Source organism: Salvelinus fontinalis, unplaced genomic scaffold (assembly GCF_029448725.1).
Source record: "Salvelinus fontinalis isolate EN_2023a unplaced genomic scaffold, ASM2944872v1 scaffold_0233, whole genome shotgun sequence".
Lineage (NCBI taxonomy): Eukaryota > Metazoa > Chordata > Actinopteri > Salmoniformes > Salmonidae > Salvelinus > Salvelinus fontinalis.
Window position 1 is genome coordinate 209,073 of NW_026600442.1, and position 22,591 is coordinate 231,663.

The 22,591-nt window shown below is 44.9% G+C and overlaps 1 protein-coding gene across 2 annotated transcripts in view; it reads right to left on the bottom strand.

The window, feature by feature from the left end:
* LOC129844819 (dual specificity mitogen-activated protein kinase kinase 5-like) overlaps positions 1-22,591 on the bottom strand; it is a 79,211-nt gene that overhangs the window by 25,243 nt on the left and 31,377 nt on the right. Inside the window, exons 12-14 of one of the 2 annotated variants that reach the window (XM_055912973.1) lie at positions 21,124-21,153; positions 14,131-14,157; positions 13,742-13,765 (exon numbers count right to left, since the gene is read on the bottom strand). In XM_055912973.1, the coding sequence (XP_055768948.1) occupies positions 13,742-13,765; positions 14,131-14,157; positions 21,124-21,153 (81 nt within the window). Of the gene's footprint in view, positions 1-13,741; positions 13,775-14,130; positions 14,158-21,123; positions 21,154-22,591 lie in introns of both variants that reach the window. The other variant, XM_055912972.1, reaches the window with a different exon arrangement.

Below are 22,591 nucleotides of genomic sequence, written 5' to 3' on the forward strand. Positions count from 1 at the left end.
AGACCGCGGGGGATGGAGAGACCGCATGGGAGATTGAGACCGCGGGGGATGGAGAGACCGCGGGGGATGGGGAGACCGTGGGGGGGATGGGGAGACCGTGGGGGAGATGGAGAGACCGGGGGAGATGAAGAGACCGGGGAGATGGAGCGACTGCGGTGGATGGAGAGACCGCGGGGGAGATGGAGAGACCGCATGGGAGATGGAGAGACCGGGGGAGATGAAGAGACTGCGGTGGATGGAGAGACCGCGGGGGATGGGGAGACCGCGGGGGATGGAGAGACCGCGGGGGATGGAGAGACCGCGGGGGATGGGGAGACCGTGGGGGAGATGGAGAGACCGGGGGGGAGATGAAGAGACCGGGGGAGATGAAGAGACCGGGGGAGATGAAGAGACCGGGGGAGATGGAGCGACTGCGGTGGATGGAGAGACCGCGGGGGAGATGGAGAGACCGCATGGGAGATGGAGAGACCGCATGGGAGATGGAGAGACCGCATGGGAGATGGAGAGACCGCATGGGGGATGGAGAGACCGCGGGGGATGGAGAGACCGCGGGGGATGGAGAGACCGCGGGGGATGGAGAGACCGCGGGGGATGGAGAGACCGCGGGGGATGGAGAGACCGCGGGGGATGGAGAGACCGCGGGGGATGGAGAGACCGCATGGGAGATGGAGACCGCGGGGGATGGAGAGACCGCGGGGGATGGAGAGACCGCGGGGGAGATGGAGAGACCGGGGGAGGATGGAGAGACCGCATGGGAGATGGAGAGACCGCATGGGAGATGGAGAGACCGCATGGGAGATGGAGAGACCGCATGGGAGATGGAGAGACCGCATGGGAGATGGAGAGACCGCGGGGGATGGAGAGACCGCGGGGGATGGAGAGACCGGGGGAGGATGGAGAGAGAGACAAAAAGAAAGTGTGGTAGAGGAGAATTGAGGCCAAAGGGCAGCAACCCAAACCTCTTCAGCCAACAGAATGAAGACATTTAAACTGTCAAATCAACTGGCTTTAAGCAGCACTCCTACATGTGTTGCAAAATAAACATTTCTAAGAGCCAGAAATCAGAATGTGGTTTTATTACGATCCCAGTATCGTCTGAATCAGAATACAAGGAGGAACATTTCCTTTCTTAAGGGCCAAGCCCAACTTCTTCAGTCTCCTCTTCTTCACCATGCTGTCTGAACGTGTGTGTGTGTGTGTGTGTGTGTGTGTGTGTGTGTGTGTAGGTATTTCATGTGAATGTGTGTGGAGAGCACAGGCCAGGCCCAGTAGATGTTGTCCAGTAGATGTTGGCCTCCCTCCCTCTCTCTATAGCTCCTCCCTCTCCCCTCCCTCCATAGCTCTTCTCTCTCCCCTCCCTCTATAGCTCCTCCCTCCCTCCCTCTATAGCTCCTCCCTCCCTCCATAGCTCCTCCCTCCCTCCATAGCTCTTCCCTCTCCCCTCCCTCTATAGCTCCTCCCTCCCCATCCCTCCCTCCCTAGCTCCTCCCTCACCCCCCTCCATAGCTCCTCCCTCCATAGCTCCTCCATAGCTCCTCCCTCCCTCCCCATCCCTCCCTCCATAGCTCCTCCCTCCCTCCATAGCTCTTCCCTCTCCCCTCCCTCTATAGCTCCTCCCTCCCCATCCCTCCCTCCCTCCTCCCTCACCCCCCCCTCCATAGCTCCTCCATAGCTCCTCTATCCATAGCTCCTCCCTCATCCCTCCATCCCTCTCTAGGGAGAGTTCTGACTCAATCAACACTGTATCTCTCTCCTATCGACATCAGACTGCACACACCATTCTAAGGGTTGATGGAGGGTGGAATGGAAGACTGTGTGGTTTCTAGAGTAGTGGACAGATGAATTCAGGATGTGACTTGCAATTCAACTGGAAATGACCCATCTATGAGAATTTATTACGATATGATTTTTCACACAATGAAGCTCATCCTGTTGTTCTCTATGCTTTCTAGTGTGCTAAAAGTCTTTATGGAGAAAACAGGGCGAAAAGGCAATTGGAGAGCGGAGAGGGAATCTATCTGTTGACAGGAAGTTGCCATTATCTCAGTTCACTGGTCACGATAACAACACCCACCCGTAGCACGCGCTCCAGCAGGTATATCTCACTGATCATCCCCAAAGCCAACACCTCATTTGGCCGCCTTCCAGTTCTCTGCTGCCTGTGACGAATTGCAAAAATCGCTGAAGTTGGAGACTTTTATTTCCCTCACTAATTTTAAACATCTGCTATCTGAGCAGCTAACCGATCGCTGCAGCTGTACATAGTCCATCTGTAAACAGCCCACCCAATTTACCTACCTCATCCCCTTACTGTTTTTATTTATTTACTTTTCTGCTCTTTTGCACACCAGTATCTCTACTTGCACATGATCATCTGATGATTTATCACTCCAGTGTTAATCTGCTAAATTGTAATTATTAGCTCCTATGGCCTATTTATTGACTACCTCCTCATGCCTTTTGCACACAATGTATATAGACAAATGTTTTTCCCTACTGTGTTATTGACTTGTATAACTCTGTGTTGTTGTCTGTTCACACTGCTATGCTTTATCTTGGCCAGGTCGCAGTTGTAAATGAGAACTTGTTCTCAACTAGCCTACCTGGTTAAATAAAAAATAAAAAATTATAAAATGTGACGCACTCCGTAGAGAAATGGTACTTCAAATCGGAGGCTATGCTACATGACTGCTTTGCTAGTGCTGACTGGAATATGTTCCGGGACTCCGCCGATAGCGTCAACGAGCTAATCACCTCCACTACCGGCTTCATTAGGAAATGCATTGTGGACGTTGTCCCCACAGTGAAGGTTCTCTGCTTCCCCAATCAAAAGCCCTGGATTAACACAGAGGTTGGCGCTAACTTTAAAGATAGGGCTACCGCACACAGGGATATCGCAGCCCACCCCGAGGCTATGGCTGAGGACACAAACAAGTACAGGAAGTCCTGCTACGACATCTGCAGAGCCATCAAACAATCAACAGGACAATATACTGTAGGAACAAGCTGGAATCCTATTATACAAGCTCTGATGCCCTCTGCATGTGGTAGGGGCTATAGTCCATTACGGATTACAAAAGAAGACCCAGACGTGATCTGCCCAATGATGCCTCTACCAGATCAACTCAATGGATTTTATGCACGCATCGACAAAAACAACAGCGAGCCATGCATGAGGGCCCCCGCCAGCCCAGAGGACTGGGTGGTCTCGCTCTCCGAGGCCGATGTGAGTAAGGTCTTTAAATCAGGTCAACACTCACAAGGCTGCGGGGCCAGACGGTATTCCAGGGCATGTTCTCAGAGCATGCTCAGAACAGCTGGCAGGCATATTCACAGTCATTTTCAACCTCTCCTTGCCCCAGTCTGTAATCGTCACATCTCATCTCACATCTAAGGCTGCCTGCCACAATGACTACAGCCCTGTAGCACTCACATCTGTAATCAGGAAGTCCTTCGAAAGGACGGTTATGGCACATATCAACTCCATCATACCAGACACCCTAGACCCACTCCAATTTGCATACTGCCCCAAACAGAAATACATCAACAAATACACCTCCAATTGACTCAAATTATGTCAATTAGCCTATCAGAAGCTTCTAAAGCCATGACATAATTTTCTGGAATTTTCCAAGGCGTTTAAAGGCACTGTCAACTTAGTGTATGTAAACTTCTGACCCACTAGAATTGTGATAGAGTGAATTCATTATAAGTGAAATAATCTGTCTGTAAATAATTGTTGGAAAAATTACTTGTGTCATGCACAAAGTAGATGTCCTAACCAACTTGCCAAAACTATAGTTTGTTAAAAAGAAATTTGTGGAGTGGATGAAAAACGAGTTTTAATGACTTCAACTGTAGCATCTGACCCTGGAACTGTGCCTGTATATAGCTACTTGAAACTTGAATGTCAAAATAATATCTGTAATGTGTGTTTGCGTGAGAGAAAGAAAAGGAAGCCTATAAATGGCCTATTGACCAAATAAATGTGTAACAGCACTTGAGCAGTTAGCTTCTTCTGGCTGTACGGCCCACTGGCACACACAGCCCCCCAAAAAGGATGTTCAGTCAAAAAGTGGGAGTGAACTGCTTAAATTGATTCTATCCTAGTCCATGTGGGTTGTAATGACATTACGAAGGGCAGCGCTGAACAGTTGAAACTGGACTTTAAAGAGCTGATTAACTCTCTGCTAGACACTAATAAAACACCCATCATATCTGGCCCTGTGCCCTCTCTGAATCATATCTGGCCCTGTTCCCTCTCTGAATCATATCTGGCCCTGTGCCCTCTCTGAATCATATCTGGCCCTGTGCCCTCTCTGAATCATATCTGGCCCTGTGCCCTCTCTGAATCATATCTAGCCCTGTGCCCTCTCTGAATCATATCTAGCCCTGTGCCCTCTCTGAATCATATCTAGCCCTGTGCCCTCTCTGAATCATATCTAGCCCTGTGCCCTCTCTGATCATATCTAGCCCTGTGCCCTCTCTGAATCATATCTGGCCCTGTGCCCTCTCTGAATCATATCTGGCCCTGTGCCCTCTCTGAATCATATCTAGCCCTGTGTCCTCTCTGAATCGTGGCATTGAACACTTTAGCAGGATTCTTTCTCTTCACAACTGGCTACGTGATTATTGCATCTCAATGGGTGTAACTTTTGTTGACAATTTCAATACCATTTAGAAACAAAACATGTTCTATAAGGAGGATGGGATCATTTGGGTTCCTGGATCCTTTCACAGCATTATAAGGCTGCGTTGAGACAATGACTTATCAATGACCCAAGCCCAGCTCAGTTAATCCCTACCATTGTGTCGCTGAGTCATCATAATGCTTTAGCAAATGTACATTATACCAGGGGCATTGGTAGACACAATGTAATTAACCTAATTTATGTACCTCTAACTGTCCTGAATGCCTCTGCTGATCCTACAGCTATTGTATGCAGCAATCATGTGTCTATGAACCTGATTTATACTGTTAGCACTGAGGCGGTGTGCCCTAGGAGGAAGTCCACTGTGTGCGGCTCACCCTACACTGACATAAACAATAACATGAGCATATCTACTTCTGCGAAGCTAAGTAAAGCAATGAAAACAAGCCAGCATCCCAGAAAAGTGCTCACAATAACCGACGTTAACATATGTAGCTTAAGAAATAAGGTTCATGAAATTAATAACTTGCTAGTAACAGATGATTCATATTCTGACTATCTCTGAAACTCACTTAGACAATACATTTGATGATACAGTGGTAGCAATACAAGGTTATAACATGTACAGAAAAGACAGAAATGCCAGTAGTGGAGGTGTTGCTGTTAATATTCAGTACCACATTCCTGTAAAGATTAGAGAGGATCTCATGTTAAATACTGTTGAAGTAATATGGCTGCAGGTTCATTTGCCTCAACTAAAGCCCATTCTGGTGGGAAGCTGCTATAGACCACCAAGATACAGTTATCCAGATACAGTCAGTATCTGGATAACATGTGTGAAATGCTAGATAATGTATGTGAGAGGTATATTTTCAGCGTGATTTATATTAAGCTGCCCACTTCAAACTGTAACCAGTGCCTGCAACCTGGTTCAGGTTATCAGTCAACCTACCAGGGTAGTTACAAACAGCACAGGAATGAAATCATCAACATGTATTATTAATGCTGCAGAAATGTGCTTGAAAGCAGTATCCAGATCCATCAGATGTAGTGATATCAATATAGTAGCCATATCTAGGAAAACCAAACTTTCAAAGGCTGGGCCTAATATAGTGTATTAGAGGTCATACAATAAGTTTTGTAGTGATTCCTATGTTGTTGATGTAAAGAATATCTGTTGGTCCATGGTGTGTAATGAGGAGCAAACAGACGTTGCACTTGACATATTTATGAAATTGCTTATCCCAGTTACTAATAAGCATGCACCCATTAAGAAAATGACTGTAAAAACTGTTGAGCCCCCGTGGATTGATGAGGAACTGAAAAATTGTATGGTTGAGAGGGATGAGGCAAAAGGAATGGCAAATAAGTCTGGCTGCACAACCGATTGGCAAACATACTGTAAATTGAGAAATCATGTGAATAAACTGAATAAAAATAACATGAAACTAAACTATGAAACAAAGATAAATGACAAAGAATGATAGTAAAAAGCTTTGAAGCACCTTCAATAAAATGTTGGGAAAAAAGCAAACCCATCACTCATTGAATCAGATGGCTCATTCATCACAAAATCAACAGATATTTCCAACTACTTTTTTATTGGCAAGATTAGCAAACGTAGGCATAACATGCCAGTAACAATTGCTGACACTACACATCCAAGTATATCTGACCACATTACGAAAGACAATAATTGCATTTTTTTATTCCGTAAAGCACGTGTGGAAGGAGTGAAAAAATGATTGTTGTCTATCAACAATTACAAGCCACCGGGGTCTCACATGGAAAATTAGTGAGGATAATAGTGGGCGATTTTGCCACATCTTAAATTTAAGCCTACTAGAAAGTGTGTGCCCCCAGGCTTGGAGGGAAGCAAAAGTTATTCCGCTACCTAAGAATAGTAAAGCCCCCTTTACTGGCTCAAAGAGCCAACCAATCAGCCTGTGACCAACCCTTAGTAAACTTTTGGAAAAAATTGTGTTTGACCAGATACAATGATATTTTACAGTAAACAAATTGACAACACACTTTCAGCACACTTATAGGGAATGCTATTCAACAAGCACAACACTTGCACAAATGACTGATGATTGGCTGAGAGAAATTGATGATAAAATGATTGTGGGGGCTGTCTTGTTAGACTTCAGTGCAGCTTTTGACATTATTGATCATATTCTGCTGCTGGAGAAACGTATGTGTTATGGCTTTACACCCCCTGCTATATTGTGGATAAAGAGTTACCTGTCTAACAGAACACAGAGGGTTCTTTAATGGAAGCCTCTCCAACATAATCCAGGTAGAATCAGGAATTCCCCAGGGCAGCTGTCTAGGCCCCTTACTTTTTTCAATCTTTACTAACAACATGCCACTTGAGTAAAGCCAGTGTGTCTATGTATGCGTTTGACTCAACACTATACACGTCAGCTACTACAGCGACTGAAATGACTGCAACACTTAACAAAGAGTAGCAGTTAGTTTTAGAATGGGTGGCAAGGAATAAGTTAGTCCTAAATATCTCAAAAACACAAGCATTGTATTTGGGACAAATCATTCACTAAACCCTAAACCTCAACTAAATCTTGTAATAAATAATGTGGAAATTGAGCAAGTTGAGGTGACTAAACTGCTTGGAGTTACCCTGGATTGTAAACTGTCATGGTCAAAACATATTGATACAAAAGGTGCTAAGATGGGGGAGAAATCTGTCCATAATAAAGCGCCACTCTACATTCTTAACAACACTATCAACAAGGCAGGTCCTACAGGCCCTAGTTGTCACACCTGGATTACTGTTCAGTCGTGTGGTCAGGTGCCACAAAGAGGGACTTGCAATTGGCTCAGAACAGAACAGCACGGCTGGCCTTTAGATGTACACAGAGAGCTAACATTAACAATATGCATGTCAATCTCTCCTGGCTCAAGTGGAGGAGAGATTGACTTCATCACTACTTATATTTATGAGAGGTATTGACATGTTGAATGCATCGAGCTGTCTGTCTAAACTACTGGCACACAGCTTTGACACCCATACATACCCCACAAGACAAGCTACCAGAGGTCTCTTCACAGTCCCCAAGTCCAGAACAGACTACGGGAGGCACACAGCTCTGACACCCATGCATACCTCACAAGACATGCAACCAGAGGTCTCTTCACAGTCCCCAAGTCCAGAACAGAATACAGGAGGCACACAGCTCTACCCTACAAGATATGCCACCAGAGGTCTCTTCACAGTCCCCAAGTCCAGAACAGACTACGGGAGGCACACAGCTCTGACACCCATACATACCCCACAAGACATGCCACCAGAGGTCTCTTCACAATCCCCAAGTCCAGAACAGACTACGGGAGGCACACAGCTCTGACACCCATGCATACCTCACAAGACATGCAACCAGAGGTCTCTTCACAGTCCCCAAGTCCAGAACAGAATACAGGAGGCACACAGCTCTACCCTACAAGATATGCCACCAGAGGTCTCTTCACAGTCCCCAAGTCCAGAACAGACTACGGGAGGCACACAGCTCTGACACCCATGCATACCCCACAAGACATGCCACCAGAGGTCTCTTCACAGTCCCCAAGTCCAGAACAGATTATGAGAGGTGCACAGTATTACATAGAGCCATAGCTACATGGAACTCTATTCCACATCAGGTAACTGATACAAGCAGTAGAATCAGATAAAAATACACATGATGGAACAGCGGGGACTGTGAAGCAACAAACATAGGCACACATGAAAACATACGCACTATACACACACGTACACATGGATTTAGTGTTGTAGATATGTGGTAGTGGAGTATGGGCCTGAGGGCACACACTTAGTGTGTTGCGAATTCTGTAACAAATGTATTTGAATGTTTTTGAAATTGTATAACTGCCTTAATGACATGATGAAGGGAAGAGTAGCTGCTGCCTTTGCTGCTGCTAATGGAGATCCATAATAAATAGCTGCTTTGCTGTTAAAATACCTCTGGGCAGCTGTCCCTATTCCTGACATATGGATCACAGAACCCAGAAAATGATGATACATGCACCTATTTGAACTAACAAAGGAATGGCTTATTCTAATATCACTCTACTTCCTGGTGCTGCTACTGCTTGGATGAGTAATATCTCTCTCATACACACACTACAGGCCAAATGCTTCAGTGGACACGCCGTTTAGAGAGAGAGCGAGCACCAAACAATTTTCCATGCAGAGTTGTGCTGTGTTGCAAACGCTGACACACACACACGCACGAAACAAACATGAATGTGTTGTACAGTACACACACACACCTGAAAATGCAGACACACACACACTCATGCATGTATTCATGGTCCCAGCTGAGGACGACAGCGGCAGACTTTGATGTATAGCGTTCTGAGATGAGCATGATGATGAAAGCCACGGTCCGTGTGTCTTCTCTCTGACCGCCGTTACACCCCCCCCCCACCACACACACACACACACCTCAACCCCCTATAACACACACACACACCGAGCAGTAAATATACATGTCATTGGCCCAGCGTAATTATCAGGCAAAATGAGATCCGTAATTACAGGGCTAGGGAAATTAAAGCAGAGTTCTTGTTAGTGGAACGCTTTGCTTTGCTGCTCAACAAGTAGAAGAGACAAAGAGATTAATGAAAGAGAGGGACAGCAGGAGCGATGTGTGTATTCATGGAACTGGGAGATTGTCTCATTCTAGATTTGGTTTTCGAGAATCGAGGCCAAATGTCCTCGTCTGTCCTCCCAAACAGAGGTGAGTTATGTGTGTTTGCAGAGAGAGAGAGACAGAGAGGAGGGGATACATGAACAAAAGGTAGTCCAGTAAACTGGTTCAGTAACACACAATCATTTCCCAGCTAATTTCACCCTCTCACCTGAGCCCCAGACTCCCAGCAGTCCCATGGCAACGTGGCGCGGGTGTGTGTGAGTTGCAGCACTCCTGCTCTGAACACACCTCCAGCTACAGCAATATCAATGATCCACTTAAAAGAGCCCGGTTTGTGTGTGTGTGTGTGTGTGTGTGTGTGTGTGTGTGTGTGTGTGTGTGTGTGTGTGTGTGTGTGTGTGTGTGTGTCTAAATCATACAGAGACATTTTCAAATGAAGCGGGATACAGATGATGATAACCGGGGACCTTTGATCTCATGCAAATTAATACAAAACAATTTAAACTATAACTACTACTGTAGACCTGGCTAGTCATAACTACTACTGTAGACCTGGCTAGTCATAACTACTACTGTAGACCTGGCTAGTCATAACTACTACTGTAGACCTGGCTAGTCATAACTACTACTGTAGACCTGGCTAGTCATAACTACTACTGTAGACCTGGCTAGTCATAACTACTACTGTAGACCTGGCTAGTCATAACTACTACTGTAGGCCTGGCTAGTCATAACTACTACTGTAGGCCTGGCTAGTCATAACTACTACTGTAGGCCTGGCTAGTCATAACTACTACTGTAGACCTGGCTAGTCATAACTACTACTGTAGACCTGGCTAGTCATAACTACTACTGTAGACCTGGCTAGTCATAACTACTACTGTAGGCCTGGCTAGTCATAACTACTACTGTAGGCCTGGCTAGTCATAACTACTACTGTAGGCCTGGCTAGTCATAACTACTACTGTAGGCCTGGCTAGTCATAACTACTACTGTAGGCCTGGCTAGTCATAACTACTACTGTAGGCCTAGCTACAGTATTTGGTTGGCACTCAGACAAAATTCACTAGATTATCCTTTACTTCCTCCATATGCCTACTCATCCCTAGTTCTACAGGACCACATTTGCTCTTCATATGAGGGACGGCAAAGACTCCTCCGTCGAGCCCAGGTCACATAGATCCAGTCCAGCCCATACCATCCCATTTCTAACCAATCCTAACCCAGCAGGAGCGACAGTGGCAATTGAATACTCCTGGCACCACTACCTCCTACATGGGTCCCCAACCGTCCCACCCGCTCCCATTCCCAGCCACGCCTCTCCGCTCCTCTTCCCTCATCACCTCATCACCTCTTCCCTCATCACCAAGTCCTTGGTCTGCTAGAATGGAGGGTGGTGCTAGCCCGAGAGCTCCCGCTACCCCTCTCTCGTTGCCAGGGGAGAGCGGCGAAGGGCGAGGGAGAAAATAGTTTGAGTGATGCCTTCGCCTTGGTGACTAATGAACAGTTCAGCCGGGTCAACCCATTACAACTGCAAGCGTTTAATTATTAATTACACCCAATCTATACTCTGTAAAGGACAAGCTGGGTATGTTTAATGTGTGGTTGGGGTGTGTAGGGCTGGGCTCTCTCCTGGCATTGTGTTATTAGCGCGTGTCAGTGAGGAGCCGAAGAGGAAAGGAGATTGGAGACAGAGAAAGGTCCCTTGTTTTAGGGGGAGAAATGTGCGTGCACATGCACACACACTGAAGAAAAACTACACTGAACAAAACATATAAACGTATAACACGTAAAGTGTTAGTCCCATGTTTCATGAGTTGAAATAAAAAATCATAGACATTTTCCATACGCACAAGAAGCTTATTTCTCTAACATTTTGAGCACAATTGTGTTTATATCCCTGTTAGTGAGCATTTTTTCCTTTGTCAAGATAATCCATCCTCCTGACAGGTGTGGCCTATCAAGAAGCTGATTATACAGCATGATCATTACACAGGTGCACCTTCTGCTGGGGACAATAAAAGACCACTCAAAAGTGCAGTTTTGTCACATAACACAATGCCACATATGTCCCAAGCATTGAGGGAGTGTGTAATTGGCATGCTGACTGCAGGAATGTCCACCAGAGCTGTTGTCATAGAATTTAATGTTAATTTCTCTACCATAAGCCGCCTTCAATGTCATTTTAGATCATTTGGCAGTACGTCCAACAGGCCTCACACACACACACGTGTAACCACGCCAAACCAGGGCCTCCACATCCAAACTATCAGAAACAGGGAAGCTCATCTGCGTACTTCGTCGACCTCACCAGGGTCTTAACCTGACTGCAGTACTGTTGAAATATATAATTCTAGAAAGGATTGATACACAGCACTACATGTAGACTGTGGGATACACTGCCCTTGACCCTGGTGTGTGTGTGTGTGTGTGTGTGTGTGTGTGTGTGTGTGTGTGTGTGTGTGTGTGTGTGTGTGTGTGTGTGTGTGTGTGTGTGTGTGTGTAGGACAGGGAAGTGTGTCAAGGTTCTGGGAACATGTGTTGCTAAGAGTCAGAGGTCAAGGTTAATGCTACATATTGGATGGCCTGACACTCTCTGTGCTCCGTAGACTGGGCATGCTACATTACCCCTGCCCGGTGTGTGTGTGTATTAAAGCACTTGAGTGAGAACATCTGAGTGTGTCTCTATATTCACCAAGCAACAAGGGCGCGGCCATATTTGTTGCGATCAACATTCGGCACATTGACACACAAGCAAACCCAGGGAGGAGATGTGGTTAAATATGAATTACAATTGTCAAACTATTAAATATAGAAACCAATTCAATAGGACACCATTGAAAAAGATGCCCGGCTGAAATGGGATTCCCTGTATGAATAAAGGTTCAATAAAAATAGTGTGTTTTCACATAGTATAAGCACTACGAAGCTAAAGTTAGCCTGTTAGCATTCCTATAGACTTAACATGGTGGGTTAGCTAGTCAGGTATGTGCAGGGTCCTGCCTTTTGGTCCAGGTCTGGAGGCCCTTTAACAGCTACTTCCAGCATTATCCACTAGTGTTGCTGCAGGTAGAACATCCTAGGAAATGTTCTGTAATTGACACAATGTTTCCAATCCAATCAATCATGTCTGTTTTGGCACGCGTGTGTTTTGGGGAATACTATTGGTCGTGATTCAACAGCGCTCTTTGCTTCATGCTGATGTTCTCTAACGGGGTCATCGGAAGTTGTACAACGGGTCAATTAGGGGCAGTTAAAATGGCAGGAAATAAAACCAAGCATGAACGTATAAAGAAAATAACAGAGAATTCAAGATCAGAGTATTGACTGAAATAAAAGAGGGTCAACACTCCGCTGGGATGCTCGTTGCAAATGTCAATAATATATTCTGCAAAACCTGCTACCTTAGAGTACAAAATGCACAATAGACCGCCATCTGAAACAAGGTAACAAAAAGCTTGTAAAAGAGATCTTGCTGAAGAAGTAACAGCTGTTTGGGCTGATACAATGTAGTAAGCTGCCTCCCAGTATCTTCTATCCCTGGCCTGTGTGTGAGAAACTATAAATAGAAATCATTTTAAAACAACTAAAACTAAATAAAAAACAATCAATTCAGGTCTGAAAACTAACTGAAACTGAACTTCAAATAAAAAAAATCAGAAAACGAATAGAAATAAAAACAAAACTACAATAACCTTTGAGAACGACTAGAGGCAGCAGTGTGTGTGTGTGTGTGTGTCTATCAATGTGTGTGTGTGTGTGTGTGTGTGTGTCTGTCAATGTGTGTGTGTGTGTGTATGTATGTGTGTGTGTGTGTGTGTGTGTCTATCAATGTGTGTTTGTCTATCAATGTGTGTGTGTGTGTGTCTATCAATGTGTGTGTGTGTGTCTATCAATGTGTGTGTGTGTGTCTATCAATGTGTGTGTGTGTGTCTATCAATGTGTGTGTGTGTGTGTGTGTCTATCAATGTGTGTGTGTGTGTGTCTATCAATGTGTGTGTGTGTGTGTGTGTGTGTGTGTGTGTGTGTGTGTGTGTGTCTATCAATGTGTGTGTATAGAATGGTTCAAGGCAGTAGTACGTGTATGTCTATCTGTGTGTGTATACGTGCATCTGTGATCTGCCTGTGTGTGTGTGTGTGTGTGTGTGTGTGTGTGTGTGTGTGTGTGTGTGTCTACAGAGCCGCTCAGGATGGGTGCAGCCTGAGTGTGTGTGTGTGTGTGTGTGTGTGTGTGTGTGTGTGTGTGTGTGTGTGTGTGTGGAATGGCCCAAGGCGGTTGTGTGTGCGGGGCGGAGGGGGGTGAGCGAGCGCGAGCGAAGCCGTCTGAGCACTGTGCTTCATTAGGAAACAAAATATAAGCTTTCCACACCATTAGGAATGACTTTAGGAGAGAAAGCACATAAGACGCCGACTCACCTCATCAACGATGCATTGCAGTAACTGGAGAGGCTTGAACGGGGAGACGGAGAGGAGTGGAGAGAAGAAGAAAACTAAATAAGTATTAGTCTACATGTGACGTTACGACAGTACGGTGGCAGAGAAAATCACTAATGTAATAAAAAGGTATTTACATTAATCAAATGCACCAGGCTCCGGCACAGCCATCGCCTCCTGAATGTTTCTATTATTCTATAATAGCATCTAATCTAATACTGGCAGTTAAGGCTGTATCATTTCATTGCAAAAATAAATAAATAAATAAAACGCAATTTGTGGGACGTTTCAAATGAGGGATCTACTCGAGAGTGAAACACTGCCGGGAGTGAAACACTGTCGTCCCCCGCGAAAAATACATCAAATCTCACCATTAAAGATCCTTGGTTTTTCTGAATCTGTAAAAGCAGACGAAGACAAGAAGAAGAGAGAGAGGCAATATGTAATTAGCATGTCATAATCAAAAGCACACACTTGGACACATTATGATCACTGGGAGAATATGATGGCATCCCCGGTGGGCATGTGTTAACACCATTTACATAATAAATAAATAATAACCAAACGTTAATAGTCTTGCTCTCATTTGGGGAGGTGGAAGAGATTCAGCAATGTTAATTTCATCTTCCCTGCTACCCCCTCCAGGTTGTCTAAAGACGCAGGCTTGTAGAATGAATTGTGCATAATGTATATTTCAAATAGGACTCTGCAGGCTGAGCAAACATTTCCACTCAAACAGAGAAAAATAATTAAATGTTCTTAAAAATAAAATAAAAAAGGGTAGAGGCTAACATGGGGCTATGTTAGCTAAAACCAACAATTAACCAGTCATCTCTGGTGACAAGTATAGAGGGCTCAGTATAGACTATTTTGCCTTCATCCATCACCACTCCACAGAAAACAAACAGGTTTCAACACAACGTACGTGAAAGTCCAATGACCTGAAATGCCCGGCTTTGTTCATAAACAGTTTTAATTATTTTACTTCATATATATATATAAAAAACAGGCTTTGAAGTTTCTTTCATGACCTGAAAAGCTCAACACAAGAAACAGAGTTGTAGTCAGACAGTGAGAACGTTTTTAATGCATAGATAACAAGAGACCCAAGGTCTTCTGCTTTGAGCTAGATGGCCCATTATGTTTAGTCAATTACTTGCGTGTTTCGTTCGCTCTTTTGAAAATGTGTTAAAACTCTTATTGATTCATTCTCTCAATTAAATGACAGCTTTGCACTCGTGGTAAATATCAAGAGGCCCCTTCATGGCCTCTACACCTATTTTGCCTGATTCAGACACGTTATGGGCGACTACAGAAAACAAATTCATTCAGAAATAATTACTAAACAAAATTGCAAGCTGCTCAGGGGTTGAAATTGGATTGTGGAAGGCAAACTTATTCGAGTTCTATTTTGTCAAGAGTTTGTTATTTCGTACAAGGTAATTCGATCTGGCGTCAACAACGTGAGCCGTAACAATGCCGTCCCATCTTTCCATTTAACATAGTCATTGAACGATAGAACTTGCTGATCTAATTTACACATCACAACGTAGTATATATTTGTCCTGGGGGTAATCAGCGCTTCATATGATGATTACGGTCTAACAATACATTAACCTTTCAATGAGTCCCTTGTTTCTGATACAGAGTTGGTTTGAAAATGACTACTGTGGACAACAAACGGGAGAAGATTGAATCCTGCAGAGGAAAACAACAGTGTTCTGTGTTTTACATTCAGGTTAAAACAACTCTAATCACGAACAATCATCCCACATAAGAGTAGAGGCAAAAATATGGATTTTTTTAAGTCTTGGTTTCAAAATGGACTCCAATACTTCTGAGGGAACAACATTTCAGAGGCAATGGATGGACACTCGAGGTCAACCCAATGCAACTCCCTCGTTTCATCACAGTCATCAATCACAACAGAATAGACAGACTTGGTTAGAAGCAATGGTATTCCTACTCAGTCATCATGTAGAGGTTGTTCTCAGTCTACAGACAGGGAGACAGTACTGTATTGAAACACTCAATACTTCCATCGGTCTCCCATTTCTATAGATGTTAACAGCTGTGTTGATCTGAAGGCAGATGTTCCAGGGTTGAGGGGAGCAATAGCTAGAGCATCAAAAAGTTCAAAACGTTCACAGACAGGGGTGAATGTGGCCTCTGCATAAAGCAGTCGACATTTTTGGAAAATGTGATACTTCCTCATATGAAAGTCCCCGTGTCACAACGCAATATGGGGATGGTGTCAAAAGAGTCTACATTACTCAATACTGGGGAGTGCAATCACTGATCTGTTAAATCCCTCTACAGTCTGTTTGACATTTTTATGTGATCCCTTCATAACAACACCATCAAACATATTTGAACTACTTCCTGTTCTTCTTCTTCTTCTTCTTCTGCAGAACAATTTCAAATGGAGACGAGGAAAAGCAAAAAAAGGGCCCAAATCAATCAGGGGGGCGCTGCCCCGGCGGCTGTATACACATCACATCCAGTCTGCTGTCTTCAAAGACTTTCAGAGTCGTGAGAAAACTCCATTAACTCCTCACAACGAATGCAAATGGATCACAACATGGGGTGAGGAGGAATTAAAGAGGCCGTCTCTAATCAATGACAAACACAGGATGAAAACACCATGGCGTGTGTTCTGTTATCGCCACCTCCGCCCCCACTGTTACTGTTAACCCATACTCCAGGCAACACACACACACACACACACACACACACACACACAAAATGGAAAGGGTGAGTACAGAAGCCCCCTTACAGCGTTACAACAGCTCTTTCCAAAAACAAAAAGCACCCCTCTGCCCTTCAAATCCACCCAAAACACTGACCCCATTCTCCCAAAACCACCTATCCTGAGCAAATCTCAGGTGCTTACAATTGATTCCATTCTCTCTATTTGTGTTGCTGCCACAGTCGGGTGGACCGTGGAGGGTGATGGCACAAGGGGCTTCTGCGCAGACAGCTGACAGCCCAGGCCCGAGGACGTTCGCCGGCTGCGCCTGGCGAGATGAAGCCGAGCGGCTCTCGGCCGCCACTCTACCCGTTCTACCAGGGCTCTGCTACAGCCTGCAGGTGAACTGTCTGTAACACCATATGGAGCAGGGAAATGAACAGAGAGATGAGGAGAACACTGGCAGCGGGAGATCTCCCTGGCGCACACACTGTCTCTCGGTGTAGCTTTAAATTCCATATGTAGGGAAGATAGAAGGGGAGAGAGGATGGGAAAGCGAGAGCGGGGGAGACGGTAGGAGAGAGAGTGAGGGGGGGAACAGTAGAGAGAGAGAGAGAGGGGGAAACGGTGAGAGAGAGAGGATGGGAAAGCGAGAGCGGGGGAAACGGTAGGAGAGAGAGTGAGGGGGGTAGCAGTAGAGAGAGAGAGAGAGGGGGAAACGGTGAGAGAGAGAGAAGGGGGGAAACAGTGAGAGAGAGAAGGGGGGAAACAGTGAGAGAGAGAGAGAGAGAGAGAGAGGGGGGGGGGGCAGTGGAGAGAGAGAGAGAGCGGGGGAAACAGGGAGAGAGAGAGAGGGGGGGCAGTGAAAGAGGGGGAGAAAGGGGGAAACAGTGAAAGAGGGAGAGAGAGAGGGGAAACAGTGAAAGAGGGGGAGAGAGGGGGAAACAGTGAAAGAGGGGGGGAAACAGTGAAAGAGGGGGAGAGAGGGGGAAACAGTGAAAGAGGGGGAGAGAGGGGGAAACAGTGAGAGGGGGAGAGAGAGGAAGAAGAAATAAATTAATGGGGTGTGAAAACATTCAACGCTCCACCACCACGCCTATGGCTCCATTTGTAAAGAACAAGAAATAAGTTTGTCTTTTTTCTTCCTCTGGTTATTTAGGCTAATTTATGAATCAGATTCTGGTGGAAGTTTACTGGCAGACTGCTATAGATTGGATTCAATATATTGGAGATATTAAAGTGTTACCAGAGGTCTCATGCCTATTAAAAAGAGACATGAAGATGCTGAGAATGACGCTCCCTTCCACACAAAATGGTGGATATGTAAATACCAGAGAAGAACCGACAAGCCCACATCCTTCCGCTTCTTATTCAAAAACCGTGTGTGTGTGTGTGTGTGTGTGTGTGTGTGTGTGTGTGTGTGTGACTGAGGCATTCATTATTGTATGTAATCATACAGTGTCTATTAACATGATAATGGCCATGTTAATAGACACTGCTGAAGATAAGAGTGGCAGCACTCCGAAATGAGACATGCCCGAGGCCACACACACAATAACCATGGAGACCTCATGTACGTCATCACAGCAGGATGAACACAGGGGGCACAAACACACGTTTGACTGGTCGCCTCAAAACAAGTTTAGTATTTCCCATGTCTCCAGGACTAGTATTAACAAAACTGATTCACTATGCAGCTTAATCACTGTGTAGAGGGCTTATATCCTCTTAATTATTCTCTCGAAGACATCCATTTATTGCAAAGCCCCTACAGAAACACATCTAGGGATAACTATCACAACTACCCTAATTCACAGGTCTTACTCTGTGTACTAAACATCATAAACAATGCCACAGACACTCGACAATTCCTCTTCTGGACATGCAGCTACGGTCTCTTATAGCTACTGAACAGATTCACAACCATGATAGACTTGGCATCATATCCCAGTTTCAGTCAGTCAGTGCTATGGTCTCCCTCCAGTCTTATTTGGGTGTTCCAGGCCATCCACAGGCCGACGGTCATGGTAGCCGTGAGTAATGTTCATTAGATTGGTTCGCAGCGTGCCTGTTGGGTTAATTAGCGTTGGGAAACAAAGCGGTCACCAGCGCAGAGCTTGGACTAATGGTACCAGCGCACTGCTCTAGCCCACTGGGCTCCTTTAAAATCAGCCTCCATGGAGTTTACATTTCACAGCTTGGAAACTGTGTACCTTATGAGTCACATTATTAAAGGGGCAGTCCATCGACATTTGACTTTAAATAATAGTATCTTGTTCTTGAGCATGAGAAATGTAAGAGGAAGTTGTGTTGACGATTAAAAAGGCACAACGTATTGCCTTAGCAACGGCTGATGGATTGGGACATCGAGACACGGACCTGAAAAGTGCATTGTAGAACTTAATGTACCTTTAAAAAAAATGCCAATATGCAGTTGCTTCATCCATTTTTGGACTTCTAAATGAATAATATGTACTGATTGATTGTTGGAGAATATAACTTATAAATGTCTCATGAACTTAGTTCAACTCTCGTTCCCCATCTGAACCCAACATAAGCTTGTTTTGCTCCAATGTTTGTAAATAAACACTATAAAATCTCACAACATCGTTAAAACTATCATTTTGATAGGCCAGTCCTTAAATTCATAGACAGAGTTATGGATGTAACAGTGGTGAGATTTATCTAGCCCCAATTCCTCAGCTATTTACAGAAACAGGGGCGGGGAGGACACTTTGTTTTTGTTTCACCTGCTGATTGCTGCTTTCTTTACATTTACATGTTAGTCATTTAGCAGACACTCTTATCCAGAGAGACTTACATGTTAGTCATTTAGCAGACACTCTTATCCAGAGAGACTTACATGTTAGTCATTTAGCAGACACTCTTATCCAGAGAGACTTACATGTTAGTCATTTAGCAGACGCTCTTATCCAGAGAGACTTACATGTTAGTCATTTAGCAGACGCTCTTATCCAGAGAGACTTACATGTTAGTCATTTAGCAGACGCTCTTATCCAGAGAGACTTACATGTTAGTCATTTAGCAGACGCTCTTATCCAGAGAGACTTACATGTTAATCATTTAGCAGACGCTCTTATCCAGAGAGACTTACATGTTAGTCATTTAGCAGACGCTCTTATCCAGAGAGACTTACATGTTAGTCATTTAGCAGACGCTCTTATCCAGAGAGACTTACATGTTAGTCATTTAGCAGACGCTCTTATCCAGAGAGACTTACATGTTAGTCATTTAGCAGACGCTCTTATCCAGAGAGACTTACATGTTAGTCATTTAGCAGACGCTCTTATCCAGAGAGACTTACATGTTAGTCATTTAGCAGACGCTCTTATCCAGAGAGACTTACATGTTAGTCATTTAGCAGACACTCTTATCCAGAGACTTACATGTTAGTCATTTAGCAGACGCTCTTATCCAGAGACTTACATGTTAGTCATTTAGCAGACACTCTTATCCAGAGAGACTTACATGTTAGTCATTTAGCAGACGCTCTTATCCAGAGACTTACATGTTAGTCATTTAGCAGACGCTCTTATCCAGAGAGACTTACATGTTAGTCATTTAGCAGACACTCTTATCCAGAGAGACTTACATGTTAGTCATTTAGCAGACACTCTTATCCAGAGAGACTTACATGTTAGTCATTTAGCAGACACTCTTATCCAGAGAGACTTACATGTTAGTCATTTAGCAGACACTCTTATCCAGAGAGACTTACATGTTAGTCATTTAGCAGACACTCTTATCCAGAGAGACTTACATGTTAGTCATTTAGCAGATGCTCTTATCCAGAGCAACTTACATTAGTGAGTGCAGACATGTTCATACTTTTGTTGTTGTACTGGTCCCCCATGGGAATCGAACCCACAACCCTGGAGACATAAGCGCCATGCTCTGCCAACTGAGAAACACGGGACCCTTTATGTAGAAAGGACACACGTGTATTATTTTGAGGTATTTGGGACAATAATTGAGGTTCCTGACTCCAGACCATTTCTTTCACAAAACAATGTTCTTTAAGACCTACATTTCATTGTTTTATGGTTGTTTGGAGGTTTATAGAACGTTCTACATACTCAGTAGCCATTTTGTCTCGTCGTTCCATTTTCCTCTCAGAAGAATGAAAGTCAGTCGGAGTAGTTGAAGCACACAATGGATGAAGTAGATGTCACAAAGCCAGCTGACCTTTCACAAAGGTCACTCTTGATCAAGTGAGAAGATCTTTTTGTCCAGTGACACATCATAAAAAACACTCTAAGAATCGACTCATTAACCACCATTACAGCCACCATCCACATGGCTTTCCAAGATGTCCGCCGTGCAGCCAGTCACAGGAGGTAACCAAGTTCAGCATGCTCAGAGGAGGATTATGGTACTAAGCCCTCATTAGGGCCTAATTAAAGAGCTGATGGGATTCAGCAGACCTCTTCTGTGGCTCAGCAATTACATTTGAAGATGAGCAGGATTGTAGGAGTAGGATCAACATGGAGAATGGATAAGAGAGTCACTACCGGACCACCAGTGACATCACAAACAGAATTAAGGGAGTGAGAAAGACCCTATGACCATATGTTGCCATGACACCTTACTGTGTGGCTTCTACATAGCTAAACATGATGCCATGTGCATGGAATGTAGTGAGGAAGGGACTCACCTGTGGATAGGGAAAAGCGCCCAGTGCCAACTGTAGAAAGAGAAAAACACGACAATAAGGGTGACGACAAAGGCATCCTGCGAAAATAATAAACAGGCCAACCGGGACTATCAACAGTTCAGTTACAGGGGCCTCCTGACTGGTGCAGTGGTCTAAGGCTCTGCATCACAGTGCTAGCTGTGCCACTAGAGATTCTGGGTTCGAGTCCAGGCTCTGTCGCTACCGGCCGTGACCGGGAGACCCATGGGGCGGCGCACAATTGGCCCAGCGTCTTGCGAGTTAGGTGAGGGTTTGGCCGGCAGGGATGTCCTTGTCCCATCGCGCACTAGCGACTCCTGTGGGCGGCTGGGCGCAATGCACGCTGACACGGTCGCCAGGTGTACGGTGTTTCCTCCGACACATTGGTGCGGCTGGCTTCCGGGTCAAGTGGGCATTGTGTCAAGAAGCAGTGTGGCTTGGTTGGGTCGTGTTTCGGAAGACGCACGGCTCTCGACCTTCGCCTCTCCAGAGTCTATTGGGGAGTTGCAGCGATGAGACAAGACTAACTATCAATTGGATACCACGAAATTGGGGAGAAAAAGGGGTAAAAATACAAATACATACATATATAAACAAAAATGCAAAAATAAATAAAATGTAAATATATATAAAAAAAGACTTAAGTGACTATTGGAAGAGTATTAGAAGGAAGTTTAGTAAACAGGTGTTCAGGGAGCTTCAGGAATATGAAGTGTCAGTTTAAATGTGGTTGAACCACAAGATCAGGGTTGCCTGGACTTGTTTTAGGACCGTGGTGGAAATGCCTGTTAATAGGAGGTCACAGGTGGTCTAATCTCCTCATGGAGGGAGACTAGCGTGTTCCAGATTAGAGAGGCCAGGCTTTGAGAGGGGCTCAATGCGCCCCCGTCGAATAACCCCCTTCCTCAAAGAACCTCTGCTATTAGTTAATAACACCCCCTGCAACCACAACCACCCCCCTGCCGAGAACAGAGGGATAAGCAGAGAGATTGGAACGATGGATTCATGTGATGTATGACTACACCGGAAAATATCCAACCCGCTCCTGACATTTGGCAATTCACTTTGCGTTGCGCCTGGCGTCTTTAATCTTGGTTTTATCTCTGATGATGTTGGCGCCATCATGTTATTACGACAACGTCAATACACGGGAAAACCCATGCTGGCCTTGAACGTGGACCGACTGCTAGCGACGGCAGATTAATCCAAATTAAGAGGAGAGTTTAAAAGCCGTTTCATTTAGACTAATGCACACTTACCTGTATGGTTCTCTCTCTCACACTAACGATTCACAAAGAGGAAAGGGCTTTGATCCTGTGGCCAGAAAACTCTATCTTGATCAAACTGAGATTGTGTCGATAATTCAGACAGACTTTTATTTTCCGCAGCCCCATCCGTTACGGTTACAACGGTGATAATATTCAACGGTATTGACAAACAGTGTAGAGGC